At 45.6% G+C, this 22,783-nt stretch overlaps 1 protein-coding gene across 1 annotated transcript; it reads right to left on the bottom strand.

The window, feature by feature from the left end:
• Positions 1-288: 288 nt before the first annotated feature.
• On the bottom strand, positions 289-20,957 carry YWHAZ (tyrosine 3-monooxygenase/tryptophan 5-monooxygenase activation protein zeta). Its single transcript, XM_072151422.1, has 6 exons — positions 20,781-20,957; positions 11,468-11,772; positions 5,666-5,789; positions 2,876-3,039; positions 2,700-2,795; positions 289-1,449 (listed from the first exon to the last, which is right to left on the bottom strand). The coding sequence occupies exons 2-6, from the start codon at positions 11,759-11,761 to the stop codon at positions 1,387-1,389; spliced, it is 741 nt and encodes a 246-aa protein (XP_072007523.1). The 5' UTR covers positions 11,762-11,772; positions 20,781-20,957; the 3' UTR covers positions 289-1,386.
• Between the last annotated feature and the right edge of the window lie 1,826 nt (positions 20,958-22,783).

The raw sequence follows: 22,783 nt of genomic DNA, 5'->3' as shown, positions 1-22,783 counted from the left end.
GATGCCTGGAACTAACTAATTTCTGTCTGTCTTTTCCTAAAGTCCAGAGCCTCTTCTCAGCACCCTTCTCTGCGTTTGTCCAGCATTAGGCTACAGTGGGTTCATGCTGTGAACACGTGATCATAGCTGGAGCCGCTGTATACCAGGCCGGCGCTGACAGGAGGCTTTGCACTGCACCAGGTGGGGAAACAGAGGCAATAATACTTCTGACATACCAGAGGATCATAGATCTAACCTGAGAACAAGCCAAGACCCAAATAAAATCACTATATATAACCACATCTTAAGTAGTTGAAAAGTCCATTCATAAAACTTTTATTCCACTTACATCAACTTATTACACATGTTCTTTAACAATTATGCTTGGATTGTTCATGAAAATTTTTTTTTTTTTCCATAAGACATTAAACAAAGCTAGCCATCATCTCGAGTTATTCCCCCTGGTAACTATTTTTTTTTGTATTGTAATTTTTTTTTTTTTTCTTTACAGCCACATGCATGTTAGGCAAGTATCAAAAACAAAAATAAAACTAAAAGTTAAATATATGTTTTTTTTTTATTCTTCTGCTGTGCTTGATATATAGTGAAATTATGGAATACCAAGCCTGTACGTCCTTTAACGTGTCAAGTACTTCTCTCTTCTGTGTGTGTGGTTTTTTTTTTTTTGATCTTCGGTCGTTGTTGAAACTATTTTAAATACAAATAAAATGGAAAATAGCGACAAACCCCCCCCCCCAAAAAAAACAAAACAAAAAAGTTATAGCTAAACGGAAGGTGAATGGAATGTGAACCGTCTTTTTTTCGCTCAGGATTTTGATCGGCTATCGCAGGGACCATATGCTAATAATGTTAGGCACGGAAAGTGAAGTCTGATTGCGGACTAATGCGCTGCCCTCTAGCAATGTGCTAAAGAAATTTCAAGTCGAACCAAACACCCTCTTTCACTTGCCGTAACACGGACCGATAAACAAGCAGTTCACGATGCTTGAATATAGGGGGGGCGGGGGAAATTCGTGGGCCCTAGGGTAGCCCGCAATGTACCTGAAAAGTACGTGGCCAAAACATTTAAAACATGTATAAAAAAAAAAAAAAAAAATGTTGTATTCCTCATATTGGTCACCTTGTGAGGCGGGGAAAGAAAATTAAAAAAAAAAAAAAAAAAAAAAGCCCCAAAATGTTAACTGGCCCTACTCCCTATTAAACACAAAACCACATGGGAAATATAGAAATCCAAATAGAAGTAACATAAATTTTTTTTTATAATTGTAAACAAAAAAAAAAATAAACCTATTTGTGGGACAGTAAGGATGACAATGGTCTATTGTGTCAATTTTTTTCTTTTTTTTTTCCGTATTTAGAATGAGGCAGACGAAAAAGGAAGGCTGATTAATTCTCTCCGCCGCATTCCCCTTGTTCAGCTTCATCCCCTTGAGTGTCTGATGTCCACAACTGAAAGGAGAGGAGAGAGGATTCAGGTTATTATCCGAAAAGGCGTAACATTTATGGTAGTAAAAGACTAAACATGGGCCCCAATCCCACTGGAAAACCCCCTTAAAGAGGTCACCTGTCCTGATCGTCTAATTTAGCAAATGCTAGTATATTCCATAATTAGGCAACGTGTCAGTGGTGTTATCTATATAAGGAGATAAGCTGTGACATCATCTATTGTCAGTAGTGATGTAATGATGGGTCAGTGTTATCTATATAGAGGTCATTGTACAGGGTGGGGGAGGGGATAAGCTGTGACATCATCTATTGTCAGTAGTGATGTAATGATGGGTCAGTGTTATCTATATAGAGGTCATTGTACAGGGTGGGGGAGGGGATAAGCTGTGACATCTATTGTCAGTAGTGATGTAATGATGGGTCAGTGTTATCTATATAGAGGTCATTGTACAGGGAGGGGGAGGAGATAAGCTGTGACATCATCTATTGTCAGTAGTGATGTAATGATGGGTCAGTGTTATCTATATAGAGGTCATTGTACAGGGAGGAGGAGGAGATAAGCTGTGACATCATCTATTGTCAGTAGTGATGTAATGATGGGTCAGTGTTATCTATATAGAGGTAATTGTACAGGGTGGGGGAGGGGATAAGCTGTGACATCATCTATTGTCAGTGGTGATGTAATGATGGGTCAGTGTTATCTATATAGAGGTCATTGTACAGGGAGGGGGAGGAGATAAGCTGTGACATCATCTATTGTCAGTAGTGATGTAATGATGGGTCAGTGTTATCTATATACAGGGAATTGTACAGGGAGCTGTGACATCATCTATTGTGAGTAGTAATGATGTCACAGTTTATCTCCTTCTCCCTGCACCATGACCTCTAATTAAATAACTGACCCATCATTACATCATTCCCATTGCCAAGACAAACCCTTCAAGTATATTGTGCCTATATTATGGTGATATTTTAAGAGACAGTCTAAGTTAGCTTCCATTTCTCCATATATAACTTGTAGTAGAGCAGAGCCTGGGGCTGAGCTATTAATATACACGGCTGTGCATGACTCTCTCTCCATTGTCCCTGAGCTGTGAAGAATAGGGAACGTGTGGGCCGTCATGTGGTTGCCCCTTCCTCATTACAGGCCGCTTTCCCCCTGTCCTACACTAAAGAGATCAGTACTGGAGGTGCCTAAAGACAGAGATAAGGGGAGGAGGGGATCCGACAAAAGATTCCTATAAAACACTTACTGTCAAGTTGTCTCGGAGTAATTGCATTATTAATGTGCTATCTTTATATGATTCTTCACTCAGGGTGTCGAGCTCAGCAATAGCTTCATCGAAAGCCTGAAATGAGAGAAGAGACGTCAGCGCTCCGACGTGATAACCACAACAACGCGGCAGGAGGATCCTCCGAATTCGCTTACCGTTTTCGCCAGAGAACAAGCTTTTTCTGGGGAGTTTAGGATCTCATAGAAGAACACGGAGAAGTTCAGGGCCAGTCCGAGTCTGATGGGATGCGTTGGTTGCATCTCCATTTTGCTGATGTCGAAGGCATCCTGATACGCCTGCTGGGACTGCTCCACGATCGCTGGAAGAGAAGAGCGGCCGGTTACACCCTGGACACCGCGCTACAAACCATCACATTGACGAATCACATTTCTTATGTTCCAGAAAAGGGCTAACTGTGTATTAAAATAGGGAGAAAATACAAAGTCCCAATCCTATCCGACACTTACAAACCAATCTGACCCAAAGTGATGAAGACATTGTGCGCAATCACTGGACTCAGCAGTCACATCTGTGTAGACCTTGAGGCCAGTGAATATTTCAGCAATTCACAATTTATGTGTTGTAATAACTTCCAAGCCAATGGGATCAGTAGCGCCAGTCACCAATAAGCGGTTACAAACAAGACGCCTTTGAGAGACTTAAAAAGGGACACCAGATTTTATCCCATTTAAGGTAGGGAATGAAATGGCCTTTCTAGAATTCATGTTTGTTTTAAATTATTTACCTATAGATATAAAAAAATCTCCTCAGTAATGTGAAAATGAGCAAAGACATATTTGCCAGAGATGAGTCAAGTTTAAGGGCTGTAAGACACTTCAGACACCCATCTACTTTTCTATAGCACAAAGAAACATGGTGCAATCCGATAGCTGAGATTCCTATCTTTAATATTACATCGGGCTTTTGGTTCTGTGAGCTACAGAACATACTCCTCCTCCAACCTCTACAAGGGACTCATCTCAGGTGAAATATGACGACTCTCTGCTCATTTTCACATGACTTTTATTTTAAAGCAAGGTTTAATAAAAGTTGGAAATTTATTGTAGTTTAAAGAGGTAAAATCTGAGAGGTTCGCCCTACCCTTGGGAGCTGACTCTGGTGGGGGTGGGGATATTCTGTTTGTCATTGCATTTTGCTAGTTTAATGATCCATGCTTTGGAAGATATTTCTTGTTGTACTTCAGATTTGTGGGACAATGTAGGCCATGCTTGGCCGATTTTACACATATTGCCCTATGAAGTCTACATGACTTCTACAGGAATGTAATGCAAAGATATTGTTTGTAATTGTTTATGCTATAAAATCATTAAAAGAAGTTTGATTAAAAAAAAAAAAAAAAATCTGAGAGGTTCCCTTTAAATCCTTAAAGAAAATCTACCATCAAAATCCATCATGATAAACCAGGGAGACTTACTCATAGATCCAGGCACCGGGACTGTTTAAGTCTCCCTGGTTTATCATGATGGATTTTGATAGTAGATTTCCTTTAAAGGCCGAAATCTTGCAATGGGGGGGTGAGGGGTTGCGTGTTATTTAATTTAAGCCATCAGTTGGGGGTCCCAGAGGCTCTATGGATAAATAGCGATGGTATGACTTATCACTGGATCACCCCCTGTGGTTATTGTGACTGTCGCCAGAAGCCCAAACGTTGTTTGGTGAAGCTAAGCGTGTATTATATATATACATATATACACACACATATATATATATATACATATACAGACAATACATTAGACAGCCTCAAAGAGGAAGACGGCAGGAAAACTTACTTCCTGTGAGTAATTGTGCAAAGAGGATACAACATATATACGCACAGGGGACTTCCTGACACCAAGACCTAGAAAGCGTGGGCAACACTTAAAAGGAACAGGACCCTATGACCCGTACATCACCGCTGTATCAGATTAGAACCATTCACAAGTAGGAAGGAGTGTGTATTAATCAGGGTTGTACCATCATAGCTTTATTTTAGATGGTGCAAAAGCTTCAATAGGTCTGATCCAGATGTCACCATCTAGACTCCGTCCAGACCTGACAAAGGGAGCACGGCAAGGAGAATGCAGCACAGAATTGTGCTTTTTAAATGTTTTTAAAAATACTTTTGTCTTTTGTAATTAAATAAAATTGTTATTTGTATTGTAAAAATATCATAGACATCCGTCTTTTTCTTTAATCTAATAGCAAGGAGAATGATCAATCATGTCATACAAGGAAATCATAAGCCCTCAAGCATGGAAGACCCTTATACAGAGAGGCTCCCTATTCTCCATTAGGCATAACAGGGTGAGCTTGTATGAGGTCCACACAACTGCACAGGTCATGAAGTGGAGTCAGACCTTTTCAAGCAAATCTGTCACCAGGAATGTCATTTTTAGCTGGTGACAGGTTCCAATAGCCTTTGCTGACCTTAAAAATACCTTTGTCAGCTTGTAGCGCGAGGTAACGTGAAATAATGTTTTACAAAATGTTTACAAATATTGAAATGATTCAGAATGACAAAGGTATTTAATAAAATCAGCATGGCATAGGCTACTGGAACCCGTCACCAGCAAAAAAAAAAAAAAAAAAAAAAAAAAAAAAAAAAAAGACATTCCTGGTGACAGGTTCACTTTAAATCTGATACACAGAAGTAGGTTCTAGAGCAGAGCAGACGGAAAACTTTGTACAATCTGCCCAGCTCCTCCTGCTCTATAACATGCTGCCTGCAGATAGGACACTATGTACAATCTGCTCAGCTCCTCCTGCTCTATAACATGCTGCCTGCAGATAGGACACTATGTACAATCTGCTCCTTCTGCTCTATAACATGCTGCCTGCAGGGGTGTGTGGTAAAGCTATCCTTTTAAGTTAGTATCCCCCCTTTATACAACGTGGTGACCCATACACCTCCACACACTTTAAAGAAAAAGAAAAGGAGCCATTACTTTTTTTGTCGTCTCCGCTAGCTACTTCGGCCAGGTAACGGAAATAGTCTCCCTTCATTTTCAGGTAGAAAACTTTGCTTTCCGCTTGTGATGCGTTGGGAACCAGGTACTTGTCCAGGAGATTCTGCAAGACACAAGTAAAAGCAAATGATAAGTCTATAAAGACGGCACACAGAGGACCCCTACATCCCCCCCCCCCAGTACCGGGAAGGAGAATCCACAGAGGTCATACATTGAGAACATTCAAGTCTTTCATCTCCACCAGATGTGTTAGTGATGACGAGCATGGTGTGTGAAGGGTTAATGTATACTTTAAATGTCTGAACTACATAGACAAGGTTAATGCAGAACTTACTCTTTTCTGTCTTTTATAACATGAAGCGATCTCTTAGGAGCTTCCACATGTCTACCACTAGGGGGAGCACGCCATAATTTAGTGCCAGGGCTTCATATCCAGCCGTCATGTAGCAGCATAACCTGATGGCCCTAGCGGAGTCCGAGGAGCAGTACAAGGTTTTGTGATGGGTTATTCCCATTACATCAACAGGATATTCCATCACTACAATCCCCAGGGGTCTGAATTGTGAATGGGGTTTCGCAGCAGCTCCATAATTATGTGCACCTTATGTTGGGCTGCTTAAAGGGGCTTCCCATGAAAGACATTTATTGTGTATAAAAAGGACCAGCAGGGTCTATACCTCCATCATTAAAAAATCCCTTTAAGGCCCCATGCACACGACAGAGGTGGAGGCCGCACCATTGATGGCCAGATGCGCGAGGACTAAAACTTAGTCCATAACCAGATTTTACAAGCTACCAGCCCCCCCTCAGGTAAGGTATGAAATGTCCTTCTACACGGCCTTCATACACTGAAACCTCACCTGGTTTCCTATTACAAACAAACAAAAAAAAAAACATGTGATAGAGTCATATTTTACTTGAGATGAGTCAAGTTTAGAGGCTGCAAGGGGAACGTCACTTAGGATGCCTCCTGCACCACATTTCTTGGCGCTACAGAACTGAAGTCTGTATCTAAATACCCAATTTAAACCCGACAAGTCTTGGGGGAGATATTTTTTTTTAAATAGGTTAACGGTTGAGATTTCACATAAAAGAGGGAATTCGTCCCCTACCTGAGGGGACTGCTATTTTAATGGGGTAAAATCTGGTGACAGGTTCCATTCAAGACTAAGATTAGCCGGTTTGCATAAGGTAAATTTTAGGCAAAACACAAAACCATCAAAGGAACGTCACATGCAACTTGCAAAATACAGCTTTTTTTTTTGGGGGGGGGGGGGGGGGGAGGGGGGATTGGGAATCCCAAAGACAATCTTTACATATGATGTGATAAAGTAACATTTACATCAGTGTGACTGTAGCTCTGCGGTACCTTCAATCTCAGTATTGGACATCCATTGGTGGGAATTATGTAACAGCCCTTTAAGACCACTCCTGACCACCTACATTACCAGTCATCTTATTATGCACGCTCATTTAATACAAATTCAGTGCCTGGTCTGGGGTCCTGATGCAACGAGTCGCTGAGTTATAACATAATAAAGGCACAATCAGTTCCATAGAGAGAGATGACCTCACCCATACACTAAGTTTCCTTTCTTTGCTTCCCTTTTCGTCTTCCTATCCTAGTCAGTGGGGCCGAGACCACATCGTGCCTACAGCTCTGCTATACCGTGATTGAGGGCAATCATACGGATCTTGGTGCATTCGGCACGGATCCAATACGCTATTCCATGTTACTGCACCACTTCCGTGGTCTTGCTTAATATTTTATCTCCTAATACAAATACCAAAATTAGCCATAGGTTGAGGTGTCTTGGATTGGTGTTTTAATTCCAAGTTCCGATGGGAACCTTTGTGTGCCATCGCTCACAGGCCTTCGTTGGATGTATGTGATGTTAGAGTACATGTCTGGCTGATGACAGGAGCGCAGTGTGGACAGACTCCAAAAAGGCAGGAGTTACGGGAAACCCCATTCCTGCCGTCTAATACTAGAAATAACCCAACCCAAAAGGAACCCTATGGGAGAAGTCGATCAAAGGCTTTTGTTGGATGTATGGGACAAGAGAGTATATGTCTGGCTGATTACAGGAGCGCAGTGTGGACAGGCTCCAAACAAATGAAATAAATTAAAAAAAAAATAGCAGTTAATGGCCAGGGTTTTCCATCATATCTGGCCAATACTAGAGAGGAATCCAGTCCTGGGAATGACTTTCCCTAGAAAGCAGTTATGTGAGAACAAAGGAAGGCGGATTCTATTCTCAATAGATGTCAGGCAGCTGCTTACCTACCTCTCCCTATCCACAACACTACCCAGCATGCCTGTGAATGGGGGAGAGGAAGTGGGAGGGGGTGAAAAGCTGCTGCAAAGCCCGGCGGCCCCTTTAAGTATTTATAGGTGGGCAGAGTATGTGAAGGAACAGCTGACTGTGGAAACTCTAGAACATGGGGCTGAACACTGCTCCTGTGTTGCTAGGAGGGATATTTGTCAGGAAGTTATGGTTTCTTTAGGAGTTGGCCGTATTGTGGTAACGGGAATACTCACATGTCACCCGACACACCCAGTGACACATACCCCGCCGCCAGGACAGACTTTGTACTCTCTGAGGAGTGCACTGCCTCAACCCTGCAATTTCAGAGCAACCCAAAGCCTTTTATTACCAGGTCCTGAACACGGAAATGAGAACATTGGAAATAAAGTCATGTCACTCCCCTCCCGGTAAGGTCACCTTATCCTAAAGTGCCAACATCAGCCGCCCCTCCTATGCGTATGGGGGCGCAATCACCTCCTAATGGTAGAGATATAGCAGACATTCTTCCAGCCTGCTCGATCCATTTAGAGTTCCCATAGAAGATTAACATCCACCAGATATTCCAAGAACGGTCCATAAAGGAAATCTACCAGCAAAATCCATCATGATAAACCAGGGACATTACTCATAGATCCAGGCACCGTGATCATCTTCTTATATTTGTTATCCATGGCCCATTTTCTTCTAAAATCAACTTTTAAAATTATGCTAATAACCAGAAAGCCTCTAACGGCCATTAACGTGTCCCTACACAGGAGCATTTCCACCTCCCACTATGCAAGATTACATCAGGCAGTAGGAGGGGGAAGTGTTGAGGTTGCGATGGCCACAGTGTAACAGTCTGTGAAGCTACAGCATGGATAGGCTCTGGTTACACCCCCCCCCCCATACCCCTTCGAGCTCATTGGCATAATTTTAAAAAGTTGATCTTAGAAAGAAGAAGGAGCCCGTGTATAATAAATACAGGCAGTCTCCAGGTTGCGTACAAGAAAGGTTCTGGAGGCTTGTTCTTAAGTTGAACTTGTATGCAAGTTGGAACTGCAGATTTTATATTTGTAACCCCAGACAAATTTTTTTTTGGGTCTCTGTGACAATTGGATTTTAAAAATGTTGGATTTTCATAAGAACCAGGATTAACACTAAAGCTTCATTACAGACGCCTGTGAGAACTGTTACAGCTGATTATTGTAGTCTAAGGATAAAGTACAGTAAATTACTAATATCCAGTGGTCCGTTTGTAACTAGGGGTCTCTAAGTCAGGTTTTCTTAAGTAGGGGACCGCCTGTATACGAATATTACCGCTGCCTGGATCTATGAGTAAGGGCACGTTCACACGTTGCGTTTTCATTGCGTTTGAAACGCATATACAACAGCTGATGTGAGGTAATTTGCCTAATTACATTACCGTTTACGTTTGTAAACGCAATGTTAACGCATGCGTTAACATCGCGTTTACGATGCGTTTTGTAAACGGAAATGTTAACAGTGATGTAATTAGGCAAATCACCTCTCCCCAGCTGTTGTATATGCGTTTCAAACGCAATGAAAACGCAGGTCAAAACACAACGTGTGAACGCGCCCTAAGTGTCACTGGTTTATCATGATGGATTTTGTTGGTAGATTTTACTTTTAAAAGGTTAAGTACATGACTGTCCGAGTCATGATCAGCTCTAGCAGTCACGCGCCGTGTGATGAATAACATGTCTGCCCAAGTCAGAGAAATAGTGACACTCCTGTCTAAAGACTAGCAGTGGTATTGAAGCTTAATATAATTAGTTGAACCTCGTATATGATGCACAGCACATGGACAGGTGTGGCACAGTTTCTGAAACTCATTAACCACGCACTGCCCACAAGGGTTGCTGCTGACAAATCAGCCAAATTTAGCCATATGGGTGATGCAGTATATAGGCCAAATACATCAGATCCTTGTCACGGCATCAAACGGTCACACACCCGACCAGTGGCAGCTCATGCACCTAAACCTGGACGTGAAGCTGCCACCAGCAGATCCCTGTCTATGCTGCCAGCCTGAAGGGGAAGTTACACCTGGGTCTAGATGGAATGAGGAAACGCTCGCCAGTCCACGGAGATTGCAGATTCTACTATTAACTGGGCGTTTTAAAATTAAAGGGCATGTCGATTTTTAAAAACTTGTAGGGCACGAAATGCATTTCAATACCATTATAGCTCCACAGCTTCTGTTCTCTGAACCATGTGCAACCAATCAGCAGTTTTGGGGTGACATAGCATGACACTGCTGATTGGCTGTAGCAGTCATGTGACACGCCATCCATTAGAGAGGCCAGGAGCCAGTTAGCTTTTATTAGGTAAGGGGGCAATAACCCATTACATTTGTGCAGGGGTATCTTATGCAGATTATACTTGGTGACAGGCATATGTGTGTAAAGAAGCCATTATGCACACTATATCAGCAGAACGACACACGTTAATGCTGCCATGGAACATAGTGAATCACCAGACCCCCCCCCCCCCTTCTCGCATGAGCACGCAGCCTTGAAAGCGTAGGACGCTCGCTCTCTGGTGGATCTGGTGCTGCATCTTTCCCACAAGAGGAACCAGGAAGAATAACACAGGAAACCCTTCCTGTAAAGCCTTATGCGGAGCAGGAAAAGTGCACATCTGTGTCCCATCATCCAAAGATCATCCCTCCCATAATAGGAAAAACAAACCAAGGAAATCCCTAAAAGTAAAATGAGGGCGTGTACACGGCTCGCAGATATTCCCCAGTGTGTGTGAGGACCATACAGAATGTATCAAGAAGATATTTTTGCTGCAGCACAGCATGTACGAGGAAAGGATTGTGGATATGAAAATGAATGAAATGTAAAGCCCAAAGCGTGGACAGTATTTTCTCTGGAGCTATACTCTTGTGTGTGTAGTAGCAGCAGGACACTCTCATAAATTGTGAACCTGTTAAAACTGCAGCCCGGAGGGGCCCTGGTAACAACCACGTCCCCCAAAGCACTTCTGGCTCTGGGCGTTATTAGAGCCCCTTTGTGCTGCAGATTCACAGGCTGTTACACTGTGCAGCAGCACCGACCCCTCCCACTGTGTGCTCACTGCTGCCAAGTTAAAAGGAAGTGCAGACGTGCTCTGGCTTCACAGGCTGATACACTGAAGCACAAAGAACTTCTGTATCACATCAAAAGCCCTCCGGGCTCATAAGCATAATTTTGAAAGCTGATTTTAGAAGGAAGGAGGTCATGGATAACAAATTAAGAATATTGCTACAGTCACGGTGTTCGGATATAGGAGTAAGTGTTCCTCATTTATCATTAAGGATTTTGATGGTAGTCTTGCCTTAAGATCTCGGAGCTCATGATTTATGGAACTAGTCATCGCTATGTAAAAACATATCAGCATATGGCAAGTCTCCAAAACATCTTAAATTAGGGAGCCATACATAAATGTAAAGGAAAAGGCAGAGAATTGGGGGGGGGCCACTTACCAGAACATCATTACAGATCTCTCTCAGCTCCGTCTCGATCTTCTCCCGGTATTCCCGAGCCATCTGCTGCTTTCTGTCGCTGCCTTCTGTCTTCTGCTCGATACTGGAGATGACCCTCCAGGACGACCGGCGGGCACCTACTACATTTTTGTAGGCGACAGACAGAAGATTCCTCTCCTCATTAGACAGTTCACATCCTTGTTCCGTCACTCTCTTCATGCAGGCGGCCATGTCATCGTACCTCTCTGCCTGCTCAGCCAATTTGGCCTTCTGTACCAGCTCGCTTTTATCCATGGCTTAAGATTCTAGGAAGAAGCAGAGGAGACGCAGTTAATACTTTCTGCACAATTAGAAACACAGCTTTTTCATGCGACTTATGTGCATGTACTACAGCAGGGTCCTAGGAGCTCTGCGGGTTGTGTTGGGAACCTGCATTGTTAATACCAAGTCCTTAATAATGGACACCCCATGTAGGAAAGTCACATTTTAACAATTACTCCAAACTATATGATGTAGAGTAATGTTACTCTACTACTACTACTACACTCACATGATATCTCAGCAATGCTGAGTCTTAAGAATCCAAGACTTTGTGCCATTGGGGGGTCTCACCACTCTTCTGAACGGAGTGAGCCATCTACTGTTCCCGAGGAGCCTAGGCTCTTAGATTTGGCATTAAATACGCAATTAGGTAATTCAGTCAACTGGGCGGGCTTAGGCGGTACCGCCCACCTCACAGTAGAGGCCATATTGGATATCTCAGACACCAAAGCGAAACATTGAAAATTCCAATATTGGTGGAGCAGTACCGATTAAACTATGCAATGTGTTTCATGATGGTGGGTACCGGTCGGCTTTAAATCCCCTTCCCAAAATGGAGAATCAGAAGGGTCGAAATTAAAAGTTCTCCTTACAGAGACTTTGCCAATTAAGGCCGGCGTGTTGAGACTTATAGCCATGGACACTCCACTGGGGGATTCTGGGAATATATGCAAATAAGTTTTCCAGGATGGGATAAAGAAGCCCACGCCTTTTAGCTGCCTTGTAAGGCCGCCCCCTTGACAATAAGCATGACCTACAAGAGGCCTTATGATATGATGCAGGATTAAAACCAAACCAGTATATCTGTTCCATCTGGAAAAGATAGACTTGTTTTGTTTCGATCCTGCATCATGTCATTAGGCTTCCTGAAGGTCATGCTTGACAGACTCGGCTCCATGTTTCAGTAGGCCCCTGGGCGACAGCCTCAGTGGGCCCCTTTGCAGTGAAACTCTGTGGCAGCATTCAAAATTCAGAAACTAAAACAGTCTCCTGTTCCCTACAATATTCCCTAGTTTTTCATCCATAACAGTCCCCTCCTGGTTATTTTATATAAGCCCCCCTCACACCCTATGGATTTATTAGATAAGGCCCTGATCCTGGGCAATCAAGACACTACCTTTTCTCTTGTGGGGCCATTCAGGTTTCCAAGCACGTTTCAGTAAGGATTCAAACACAAGAGTGTGGTCAGTCCATAAATCACACAGCGACCAATGCCGGGGAGGGGAATCCCTACCTCTCATATCACTATGATACTCCGAGTCCTCACCACAATCCTGCACTACAACTATAGTTCCAGCCCATCGTGGATGGCCTTTGAATCAGGATTTAAGGGCCGACCACGATCGTCTGCAACTACCCCAGTTTTTGGCATTCCATGCTAAAATAACTTTGGGACCACCTTTTCATCTAGCTTTGCTGCCCCCTCCATGCTACGATACAGTCAGCATCACATGTCATCCACCCGACTGGCAGCACCCACTTTATCCAATCTCCTGGGGGAATAAAATGAGCAACTGCAAACCACACAACATCAGGAAAGACGGTCCGGGAATTATTATTCCATGAACAAAAATACCTCCCAAAAATTGACACATCAAGAGATGCAAACATTAAAGTGGCTTCTGGCATTGGTCCAGCCCAGACCTAAAGAGCGTAGCATCCGCGGTAATGGATGCCCAACCGAGAATTTATAAAGCGACACACTTCCAGCTTGGAGTTGCTTTCCATGGTAGGAGAGCGACATCCGGATAACCAAATTACACCGACTATTAAACACACACCAAGTAATTACATGGCACGTTCAGTCACAGGGATAGAAAAATACCATCCTTAACCCATAAGCGGCAACAGCACTGCACAAAAGCGTTAAAAAAAACACCGCTACTATTACAAACCAGGATATTATCTCTGACAGTTATAATATACGATACAAGGGGTCCATGCCTCCACTTTCGAGCTTTGACCGTAGTCTTTTCCCATGTCCATGTCTAGCACCAGGAGGATGTGACATTCCCAGCCGTGGTCTTACCAGCAGGCCTAAAGCTTTCACATAGCACAACTGCAGGACCTCTAGGAAGGGAACATGTGTTCTCCAGGATGCACCTTGCCCCCGAGTGACGGGTCAGCACATACGCTATGCATTACACATCCCCATATGTCACACACTACTGATCAGGCCTCACACAGAGTCTGCTGCCTGGAGGAGAACAGGGACCGTAATCATCATCCTAAATCCTTTACTCCATGGCGACGAGTCTGTAAACGTTCATTCCTGGCAGATGTGAGCATGCAGGTTTATGGGAAGACCCTAGGTCTTGGCAGAGGTCAAGGTTCACTTGCGGCAAAGGGGATCGGGGATAACAGTCTAATCACTTAGGGTCCAGCTGATTACAAGTACAAGGGAGTCTCATGAACCCCAGATTGGATACACATCTAGATCCAATAGAATGGACATAGCCAAGTGACATCAGGGCACTGCACACAAGAGCTCACAGTCTATGAGGACGACTCAGGTAACCTCCAACTTCCAGATATTAACAAGCGCTAGAGATTTCCCTAAATACATAAAATGTCTAAGGCTAACCTTAAAGAAGATCTCAATTTCCCTACATAATAATTCAGCATCTTTTCTTACAATTCTGATGTAATTCCTCCTGAAGAAGGAATTGACAAACGGGAGTCCCCATTCCCTTCGACAAAGGGGTGCGTCCCTTCGGGGCCAGCACCATGGTTACCCAGACTCTCCCCCACCAGATTTAAACCTATTCCAAAATTTCTAGTAGGAGCAACATAGGATCCATAAGAGACAAAGAGAGAAATACACCCAGAATAGGTATAACGTAGGAAATACAAGTATTTGCTATAGGACAGTGATGGCGAACCTTTTAGGGACAGAGTGCCCAAAATGCAAACCCGACCGCACTTATTTATTGCAAAGTGCCAACACAGCAATTCTAGCATTACATTATTAAAATCTTCTTGCTCCATGCTATACAGCTATATACAGATTTCAACGGTCCGGAGGACACCAATATCGTTGACAGAAGGTTGGAAAATTCAGATTGCTATTGGAACTTCCCTTGACAACCAACTGAACAGGAAGAATTGTGGGGCCAAGAGCAGGAGCTTCAGTGGCTCCAATGATAATCTGACCCTGTCCACACTTTCTCTTCCTGCAGTCTCAGATAGACCCAGGGTGGTTCACGTCCAGGGCTACCTGTGCCTGCAGGAGGATCCATCAAGTCCTGTTTGGTGAATTCTAAGCTGGGGCAACAGCCTGAGTGCCCACTGAGAGGGCTCAGAGTGCCACCTCTGGCACCCGTGCCATAGGTTCGCCAACACTGCTATAGGAGGTCATTCTGAACCTTCACCATGAAGCAGAGTAGACATCTGCTGTAAAGACTAATGCTGGTACATCGCCGCTGACAGCCATTACTCAAGACCTCGTATAAGGAAAGGGGATGACATCTCATAGTGTACATCATAATTAGAGGGGATATGCTGCAAGATCTAAGCTCAGATCAACCCACTGCTGACCAGTGCAAGCAATGCAGAGGATCATCTCCATATAATCCTGTATTTTCACATTACATATTCTGCAGCCATCAGGATTCCCAATCCCCACCCTTCACTACCGGCAATGTAAGGGTTAATCACGACATGTCGCAGCCTACATGTCATTATCACGCATGTTACCCCCTCCGTCATGATGAACGGAGCCGCCAGAATACAGACCTGGGTTTACAATCCTCAATGTATCCTCAGATCCCCTCCCCTATTCCTAATCCAGGGGCATATAACATCTATATCCTGCTGGGCAGAGGTCAGAGGCTAGCCAATCCACTGAATCACCAGCCCCGTGCGGGTGCCATGCTATCCAGCTGCCGCAAGGTGTTATACAAGTAGGAACAGGAAAAGAGGAGGAAAAAAAGAAATGACATTCACCACGCCCCATGGGAGACACCGGGCCCCAGTGATCTGGTGGTATGCTGGAATTTAACTATACAATGCCTAGAGGGATCCCAAATACGGGGAGTAGCTGAATGCAATCCAGAGGAAGCGAGGTCTCTCCCGGTCACTGAGGCACCCATGAGGTGGGGGCAGGGTAGCAGCAGTCTGATAAGGATCAGCAGGACCCCACCCCGATCGGCCTGTGTTACCTGTTTGTACTGTGTCTGGGTGCACACCATTACACAGCAGACCTAGACGCCCTATGATTTTATAGCACCCAACTAATCGTAGAAGCATCAAAAGGTTTATCCCAAGATCATGCTCCACCCGCCATTGCATCATTGCTACCGTAATCCGCGGTGATTAGCGATCTCGCCACGTGCGTCTGTGGAACTACAAAGCCCAGATAGACACTTGGAGACACCATCCACCGGGTTATACAAGGTGCTGGTGTCTACAGTAACGTGCGCTCAGCCATCTGGATACACTTACATTTACATCCTCTCGTGGGAAAGAAAGACATGCATGGCCACCACCAGGAAGGTAACAGTCACAATCCATACTCTCCCCGTCCTTGTCAGACTATGCAAGGGTCACAATCCTTAACCCCCTATCCCCTTGTAAGGGACCAGATTATAGTGGTCCCGATCCATACTTTCCCCAGCCTTCTCCAGTAAAGGATTACACTATAGTGCCCACTATCTATACGGCCCTATACGTCTCCAGTAAAGGATTACACTATAGTGCCCACTATCTATACGGCCCTATACGTCTCCAGTAAAGGATTACACTATAGTGCCCACTATCTATACGGCCCTATACGTCTCCAGTAAAGGATTACACTATAGTGCCCACTATCTATACGGCCCTATACGTCTCCAGTAAAGGATTACACTATAGTGCCCACTATCTATACGGCCCTATACGTCTCCAGTAAAGGATTACACTATAGTGCCCACTATCTATACGGCCCTATACGTCTCCAGTAAAGGATTACACTATAGTGCCCACTATCTATACGGCCCTATACGTCTCCAGTAAAGGATTACACTATAGTGCCCACTATCTATACGGCCCTATACGTCTCCAGTAAAGGATTACACTATAGTGCCCACTATCTATACGGCCCTATACGTCTCCAGTAAAGGATTACACTATAGTGCCCACTATCTATACGGCCCTATACGTCTCCAGTAAAGGATTACACTATAGTGCCCACTATCTATACGGCCCTATACGTCTCCAGTAAAGGATTACACTATAGTGCCCACTATCTATACGGCCCTATACGTCTCCAGTAAAGGATTACACTATAGTGCCCACTATCTATACGGCCCTATACGTCTCCAGTAAAGGATTACACTATAGTGCCCACTATCTATACGGCCCTATACGTCTCCAGTAAAGGATTACACTATAGTGCCCACTATCTATACGGCCCTATACGTCTCCAGTAAAGGATTACACTATAGTGCCCACTATCTATACGGCCCTATACGTCTCCAGTAAAGGATTACACTATAGTGCCCACTATCTATACGGCCCTATACGTCTCCAGTAAAGGATTACACTATAGTGCCCACTATCTATACGGCCCTATACGTCTCCAGTAAAGGATTACACTATAGTGCCCACTATCTATACGGCCCTATACGTCTCCAGTAAAGGATTACACTATAGTGCCCACTATCTATACGGCCCTATACGTCTCCAGTAAAGGATTACACTATAGTGCCCACTATCTATACGGCCCTATACGTCTCCAGTAAAGGATTACACTATAGTGCCCACTATCTATACGGCCCTATACGTCTCCAGTAAAGGATTACACTATAGTGCCCACTATCTATACGGCCCTATACGTCTCCAGTAAAGGATTACACTATAGTGCCCACTATCTATACGGCCCTATACGTCTCCAGTAAAGGATTACACTATAGTGCCCACTATCTATACGGCCCTATACGTCTCCAGTAAAGGATTACACTATAGTGCCCACTATCTATACGGCCCTATACGTCTCCAGTAAAGGATTACACTATAGTGCCCACTATCTATACGGCCCTATACGTCTCCAGTAAAGGATTACACTATAGTGCCCACTATCTATACGGCCCTATACGTCTCCAGTAAAGGATTACACTATAGTGCCCACTATCTATACGGCCCTATACGTCTCCAGTAAAGGATTACACTATAGTGCCCACTATCTATACGGCCCTATACGTCTCCAGTAAAGGATTACACTATAGTGCCCACTATCTATACGGCCCTATACGTCTCCAGTAAAGGATTACACTATAGTGCCCACTATCTATACGGCCCTATACGTCTCCAGTAAAGGATTACACTATAGTGCCCACTATCTATACGGCCCTATACGTCTCCAGTAAAGGATTACACTATAGTGCCCACTATCTATACGGCCCTATACGTCTCCAGTAAAGGATTACACTATAGTGCCCACTATCTATACGGCCCTATACGTCTCCAGTAAAGGATTACACTATAGTGCCCACTATCTATACGGCCCTATACGTCTCCAGTAAAGGATTACACTATAGTGCCCACTATCTATACGGCCCTATACGTCTCCAGTAAAGGATTACACTATAGTGCCCACTATCTATACGGCCCTATACGTCTCCAGTAAAGGATTACACTATAGTGCCCACTATCTATACGGCCCTATACGTCTCCAGTAAAGGATTACACTATAGTGCCCACTATCTATACGGCCCTATACGTCTCCAGTAAAGGATTACACTATAGTGCCCACTATCTATACGGCCCTATACGTCTCCAGTAAAGGATTACACTATAGTGCCCACTATCTATACGGCCCTATACGTCCCTAGTAAAGGATTACACTATAGTGCCCACTATCTATACGGCCCTATATGTCTCCAGTAAAGGATTACACTATAGTGCCCACTATCTATACGGCCCTATATGTCTCCAGTAAAGGATTACACTATAGTGCCCACTATCTATAGGGCCTTATATGTCTCCAGTAAAGGATTACACTATAGTGCTCACCATCGTTATGGCCTTATATGTCTCCAGTAAAGGATTACACTATAGTGCTCACCATCTTTATGGCCTTATATGTCTCCAGTAAAGGATTACACTATAGTGCTCACCATCTTTATGGCCCTATATGTCTCCAGTAAAGGATTACACTATAGCGCACATAATCCATGCTGCACTATACTTCAGTAAAGGGTTACACTATAGCTGTTACAATCCATACTATAATATACATCACCAGTAAAGTGCTGCACTATAGCACCCATAATCCATACGGTGCTATATATGTCTCCAGTACAGGACTACACTATAGCGTCCACAATCCTCTATACTTCACCAGTAAAGGATTACATTTTAGTGGCTACAATCTATACTGCCCTATAAGTCTCTAGTAAGGGATAACACTAAAGCAGTCACAATCCATACCATCATACACTTCACTAGTAAAGGATTACACTACAGTGACCACCCTCCCCCCTTATCCTCAGGTGAGGGATCCCCCTACTGTAGTCACAACCCAACCACCCACCATATCCTTCTCTGGTAAGGGATCACACTAGGGAGCGGTCACAATCCTTACCCCGACATCCTTTTTCGGGTAAGGGATCATAGCAGGCACAATCCATACTCACCCCCCCCCCCCATCCTTTCCTGATAAGGGATCAGACTATGTAGCGGTCACAATCCATATTCTCCCCATCCACCAGTAAAGGATGACACTATAGCATCCACAATCCATACCCCCACCCCCTCTGGTAAGGGATCACACTATAGCAGGTACAATCAATAATGTCCTCCTCCCCCCCAACCCTTCCCTGATAAGGAGTCACACTAGGTAGTGGTCACAACCCCCCCTGCCCCCCACCCCCTTATCTCACTCCGGTGGCTTCAAATGAATAAGAAACCTGCAAGGCATTACCCACACCAACACCTCCCTTTCCACCCCAAGTATCTGGAATGTGTGGGGGAGGTGCGACGCAGGTCTGGGAAAGCCTATTCTCCTCCGGTCACTAAGGGCATGGTCCACATTTAGCGAATGATCTAAAACATTATAAAATAACGTAATCTGAGTCAAGCACGCGGCAAGACGCCCCCCCAACGAGCACGAGACGCTGCATAGGTCTATTACACGTCTACTGAGGTCACCGTGACCTTAATCCCTGCAAGTCGATGGGGCCCGGTGCCCTCATTATAGCATCTAACCACCATGCAGGATGCCAGGAGCCCCTGGATGCGCTGCATCGCACAGGATTCCTTTGTGAGGAGGGGGAGGGAGGGGATGTTCCGAAAACCTTTCCTAGGAAGATGGCCACTGTCACCTTGTCTGTTCTACCACTGACCCAGCAGAGAGGATGATGGCACAGGAGACACCTCCCTTCCTCCCCCGGGGACATGGCGGCGGCGGAGGAGGCGGGGGAGGGGGCGGCCTCACCTGTGCTGCAATGTCTGCAACAAAAAACTGCATCAATGCAACATGAAAGGGGGGGGAGGTGCATGCAACAACCATGCAACCTATAGATCTAGACACGTGATACTAATGAATGGAGGAGGACCACCTATAGCCCCCTATATAGCCCCAGATCACACAATACCCTCACAAAGTCATCCAAAAAAATAAAATAAAATCACACAATACCCTCCAGGGAGGGCAAAAATATGTATACAAAGAGAAAATTCTGCAACCAAATCTATGACTGGGGAGAGGGGATCAGACCCAGGCTCCACATAGGGGGGGGGAAGGGTCCTATAGGATGTATAGAAAAGGGCTAACAATGGCTTCTAATGAGAAGGACTACAAGTCCCAGCAGACCCCTGGCAGGCAGAGCGAGGCATGCCGGGAGAGGAGAGCCCAGCCCTATGTGATGTACAATGAGAGGGAGCCCTGCGCGGCCTCAGCCCCCTCCCTGCGCTGTGAACAATGCTTCCTCTCCGCCATTACCCGGGCCTCCCCCCGCCCCGGCTCTTCCCCTCGCCCAGTCCCGCACATCCTGCACCGCGCGGACCACACTACCTGTGTCAGAGAGGGGGAGCTGCTGCAGCGGGCGGTGGTCGGGTCGCCGGGCTGAGGTGAATGCGCGTCTCTCAGGCTGCTGCTGCCGCTGCTGGGAGAGTCCGGTCTCTTCCGAGCGCTCAAAGCTCTAACCGATCCACGGGGTTTCCTCCAATCGCTGAGCAGGGGCTGGGGGGGAGTGACGTCAAGCGCTGCTATGGCAACGCTCTGACTGGGTGGCATAATCACCGCCCGCTCCCTCCCTGTAGGCCGCGGTGGCGCGCAGCGGCGGAGGGTGGGGTGCTCGTGCCCGCCGCCCTGCAGTGGACAGAGGGGACACATAGCATTCATTGTCTAATAGACCACCCTGGACCTCCACATGTCTCTTCATAAAGACAGAGGCCGAGTCATACAGTGTGAATGTCAAATAAAAATATGAATAAAAGAGAAAAATAAGAAAGTTACCGGTGTACATTACTAATGTGCCGTCACGGAGGTGTGATGACGTCATCATGGTGACGTCACACCCCAGCACGTGGCCCATATAGCATTATGGCAAGTGCCACTGGTAGGTCAGAACCAGGATTCGGACCCCCCCCCCTGCGCTGATGTAACATGTACTGATACTGATAAGAGACGATACGCCGAATCGTGAATCACAAAATGTGCTCACTACAGAGTCCAGGAAGGATGGGGAGCAGGGACTCCTTGCTTCGCATATCACTATAGTGTGGGAATCTCATCATGGACACTGTGGGGGGGTTTGGATTCAGGGACACCATGGCTGTGTGAATAGGCCCTAAGGGTGATGCCAGACGTGGCGTATTGAATGTGTTTTGGGCCCGTTTTTAAGCAGTCCGTCCAAAAACGCATCCGTTTTTGACAGATTTTACCAATTATCTTAACTAAAACTGGTCAAAAACTGATGCGTTTTTTCAAAAACACATGCGTTTTTCAAAAACGCATTCGTTTTTGGACAGACAGCTTAAAAACAGACCAAAAACGGGATCAAAACGCCACGTGTGGCATCACCCTAAGGGCGCGTTCACACGTTCTGCTATCGTCGCGTTCATAACGCGACGCTAGCGCACAGTGGGCGGGGTTCGGGCCGATCGCATATGCGTTTCCCAGGAAACGCATGCGATTAATAACCCGATCGCATGCGTTTCTCTGGAAACGCATATGCGATCGCCCCAAACTCCGCCCCCTGTGCGCTAGCGTCGCGTTATGAACGCGGTGCTAGCGGAACGTGTAAACGCGTCCTGAAGGTTCGCAGCGACGTCGAGCTATGTTCACATGGGGCCAGATTTATCGGTGTATCTACGGGTGAAATAGGATTGCGGTTAGGAATTGTGTCTATTCCCCTCTTAGGGTGATGTCAGACGTGGCGCTTTGTCTGCGCTTGCAAACGCAGACAAAGCCGCGCCCACTGGGGCGGCCGGTGGCCCGATCGCATCAGCGTTTCTATGGAAACGCCTGCGATCGGGAACGAGCGGCCAGTGTTTTGCGTTTATTTAATGCAAAACACCGGCGGTACGTTCCCGATCTCAGGCGTTTCCATAGAAACGCCGATGCGATCGGGCCGCGGGCCGCCCCGGTGGGCGCGGCTTTGTCTGCGTTTGCGTTTGCAAGCGCAGACAAAGCGCCACGTCTGACATCACCCTTAGGCCGCGGTCAGACGTACCGCTAGGCGTCCGTCATAACGCGACGCTAGCGCACAGGGGGAGGTCCTTGGCCCGAACGCACATGCGTTTCCAGGAAAACGCATGCGATTGTTAAGCCGATCGCATGCGTTTCTCTAGAAACGCATGTGCGTTCGTGCCGAGGACCTCCCCCTGTGCGCTAGCGTCGCATTATGAACGGACGTCTAGCGGTACGTGTGACCGTGGCCTTACACTACCTCCAGGCCATTGGGAGTGGGCTGGTGCAGGGTGTTCCTGGCCCAAACCGTGCACTAGCTATAGCCTCCAGCTAAACAGGCAATAGCGCAAATCTACACAACGTACAACTCCCCCACCAGCACA

This window comes from Engystomops pustulosus, chromosome 5 (assembly GCF_040894005.1).
Source record: "Engystomops pustulosus chromosome 5, aEngPut4.maternal, whole genome shotgun sequence".
Lineage (NCBI taxonomy): Eukaryota > Metazoa > Chordata > Amphibia > Anura > Leptodactylidae > Engystomops > Engystomops pustulosus.
The sequence above is the reverse complement of the archived record's forward strand: the minus strand, read 5'-3'. Positions and strand labels throughout refer to the sequence as shown.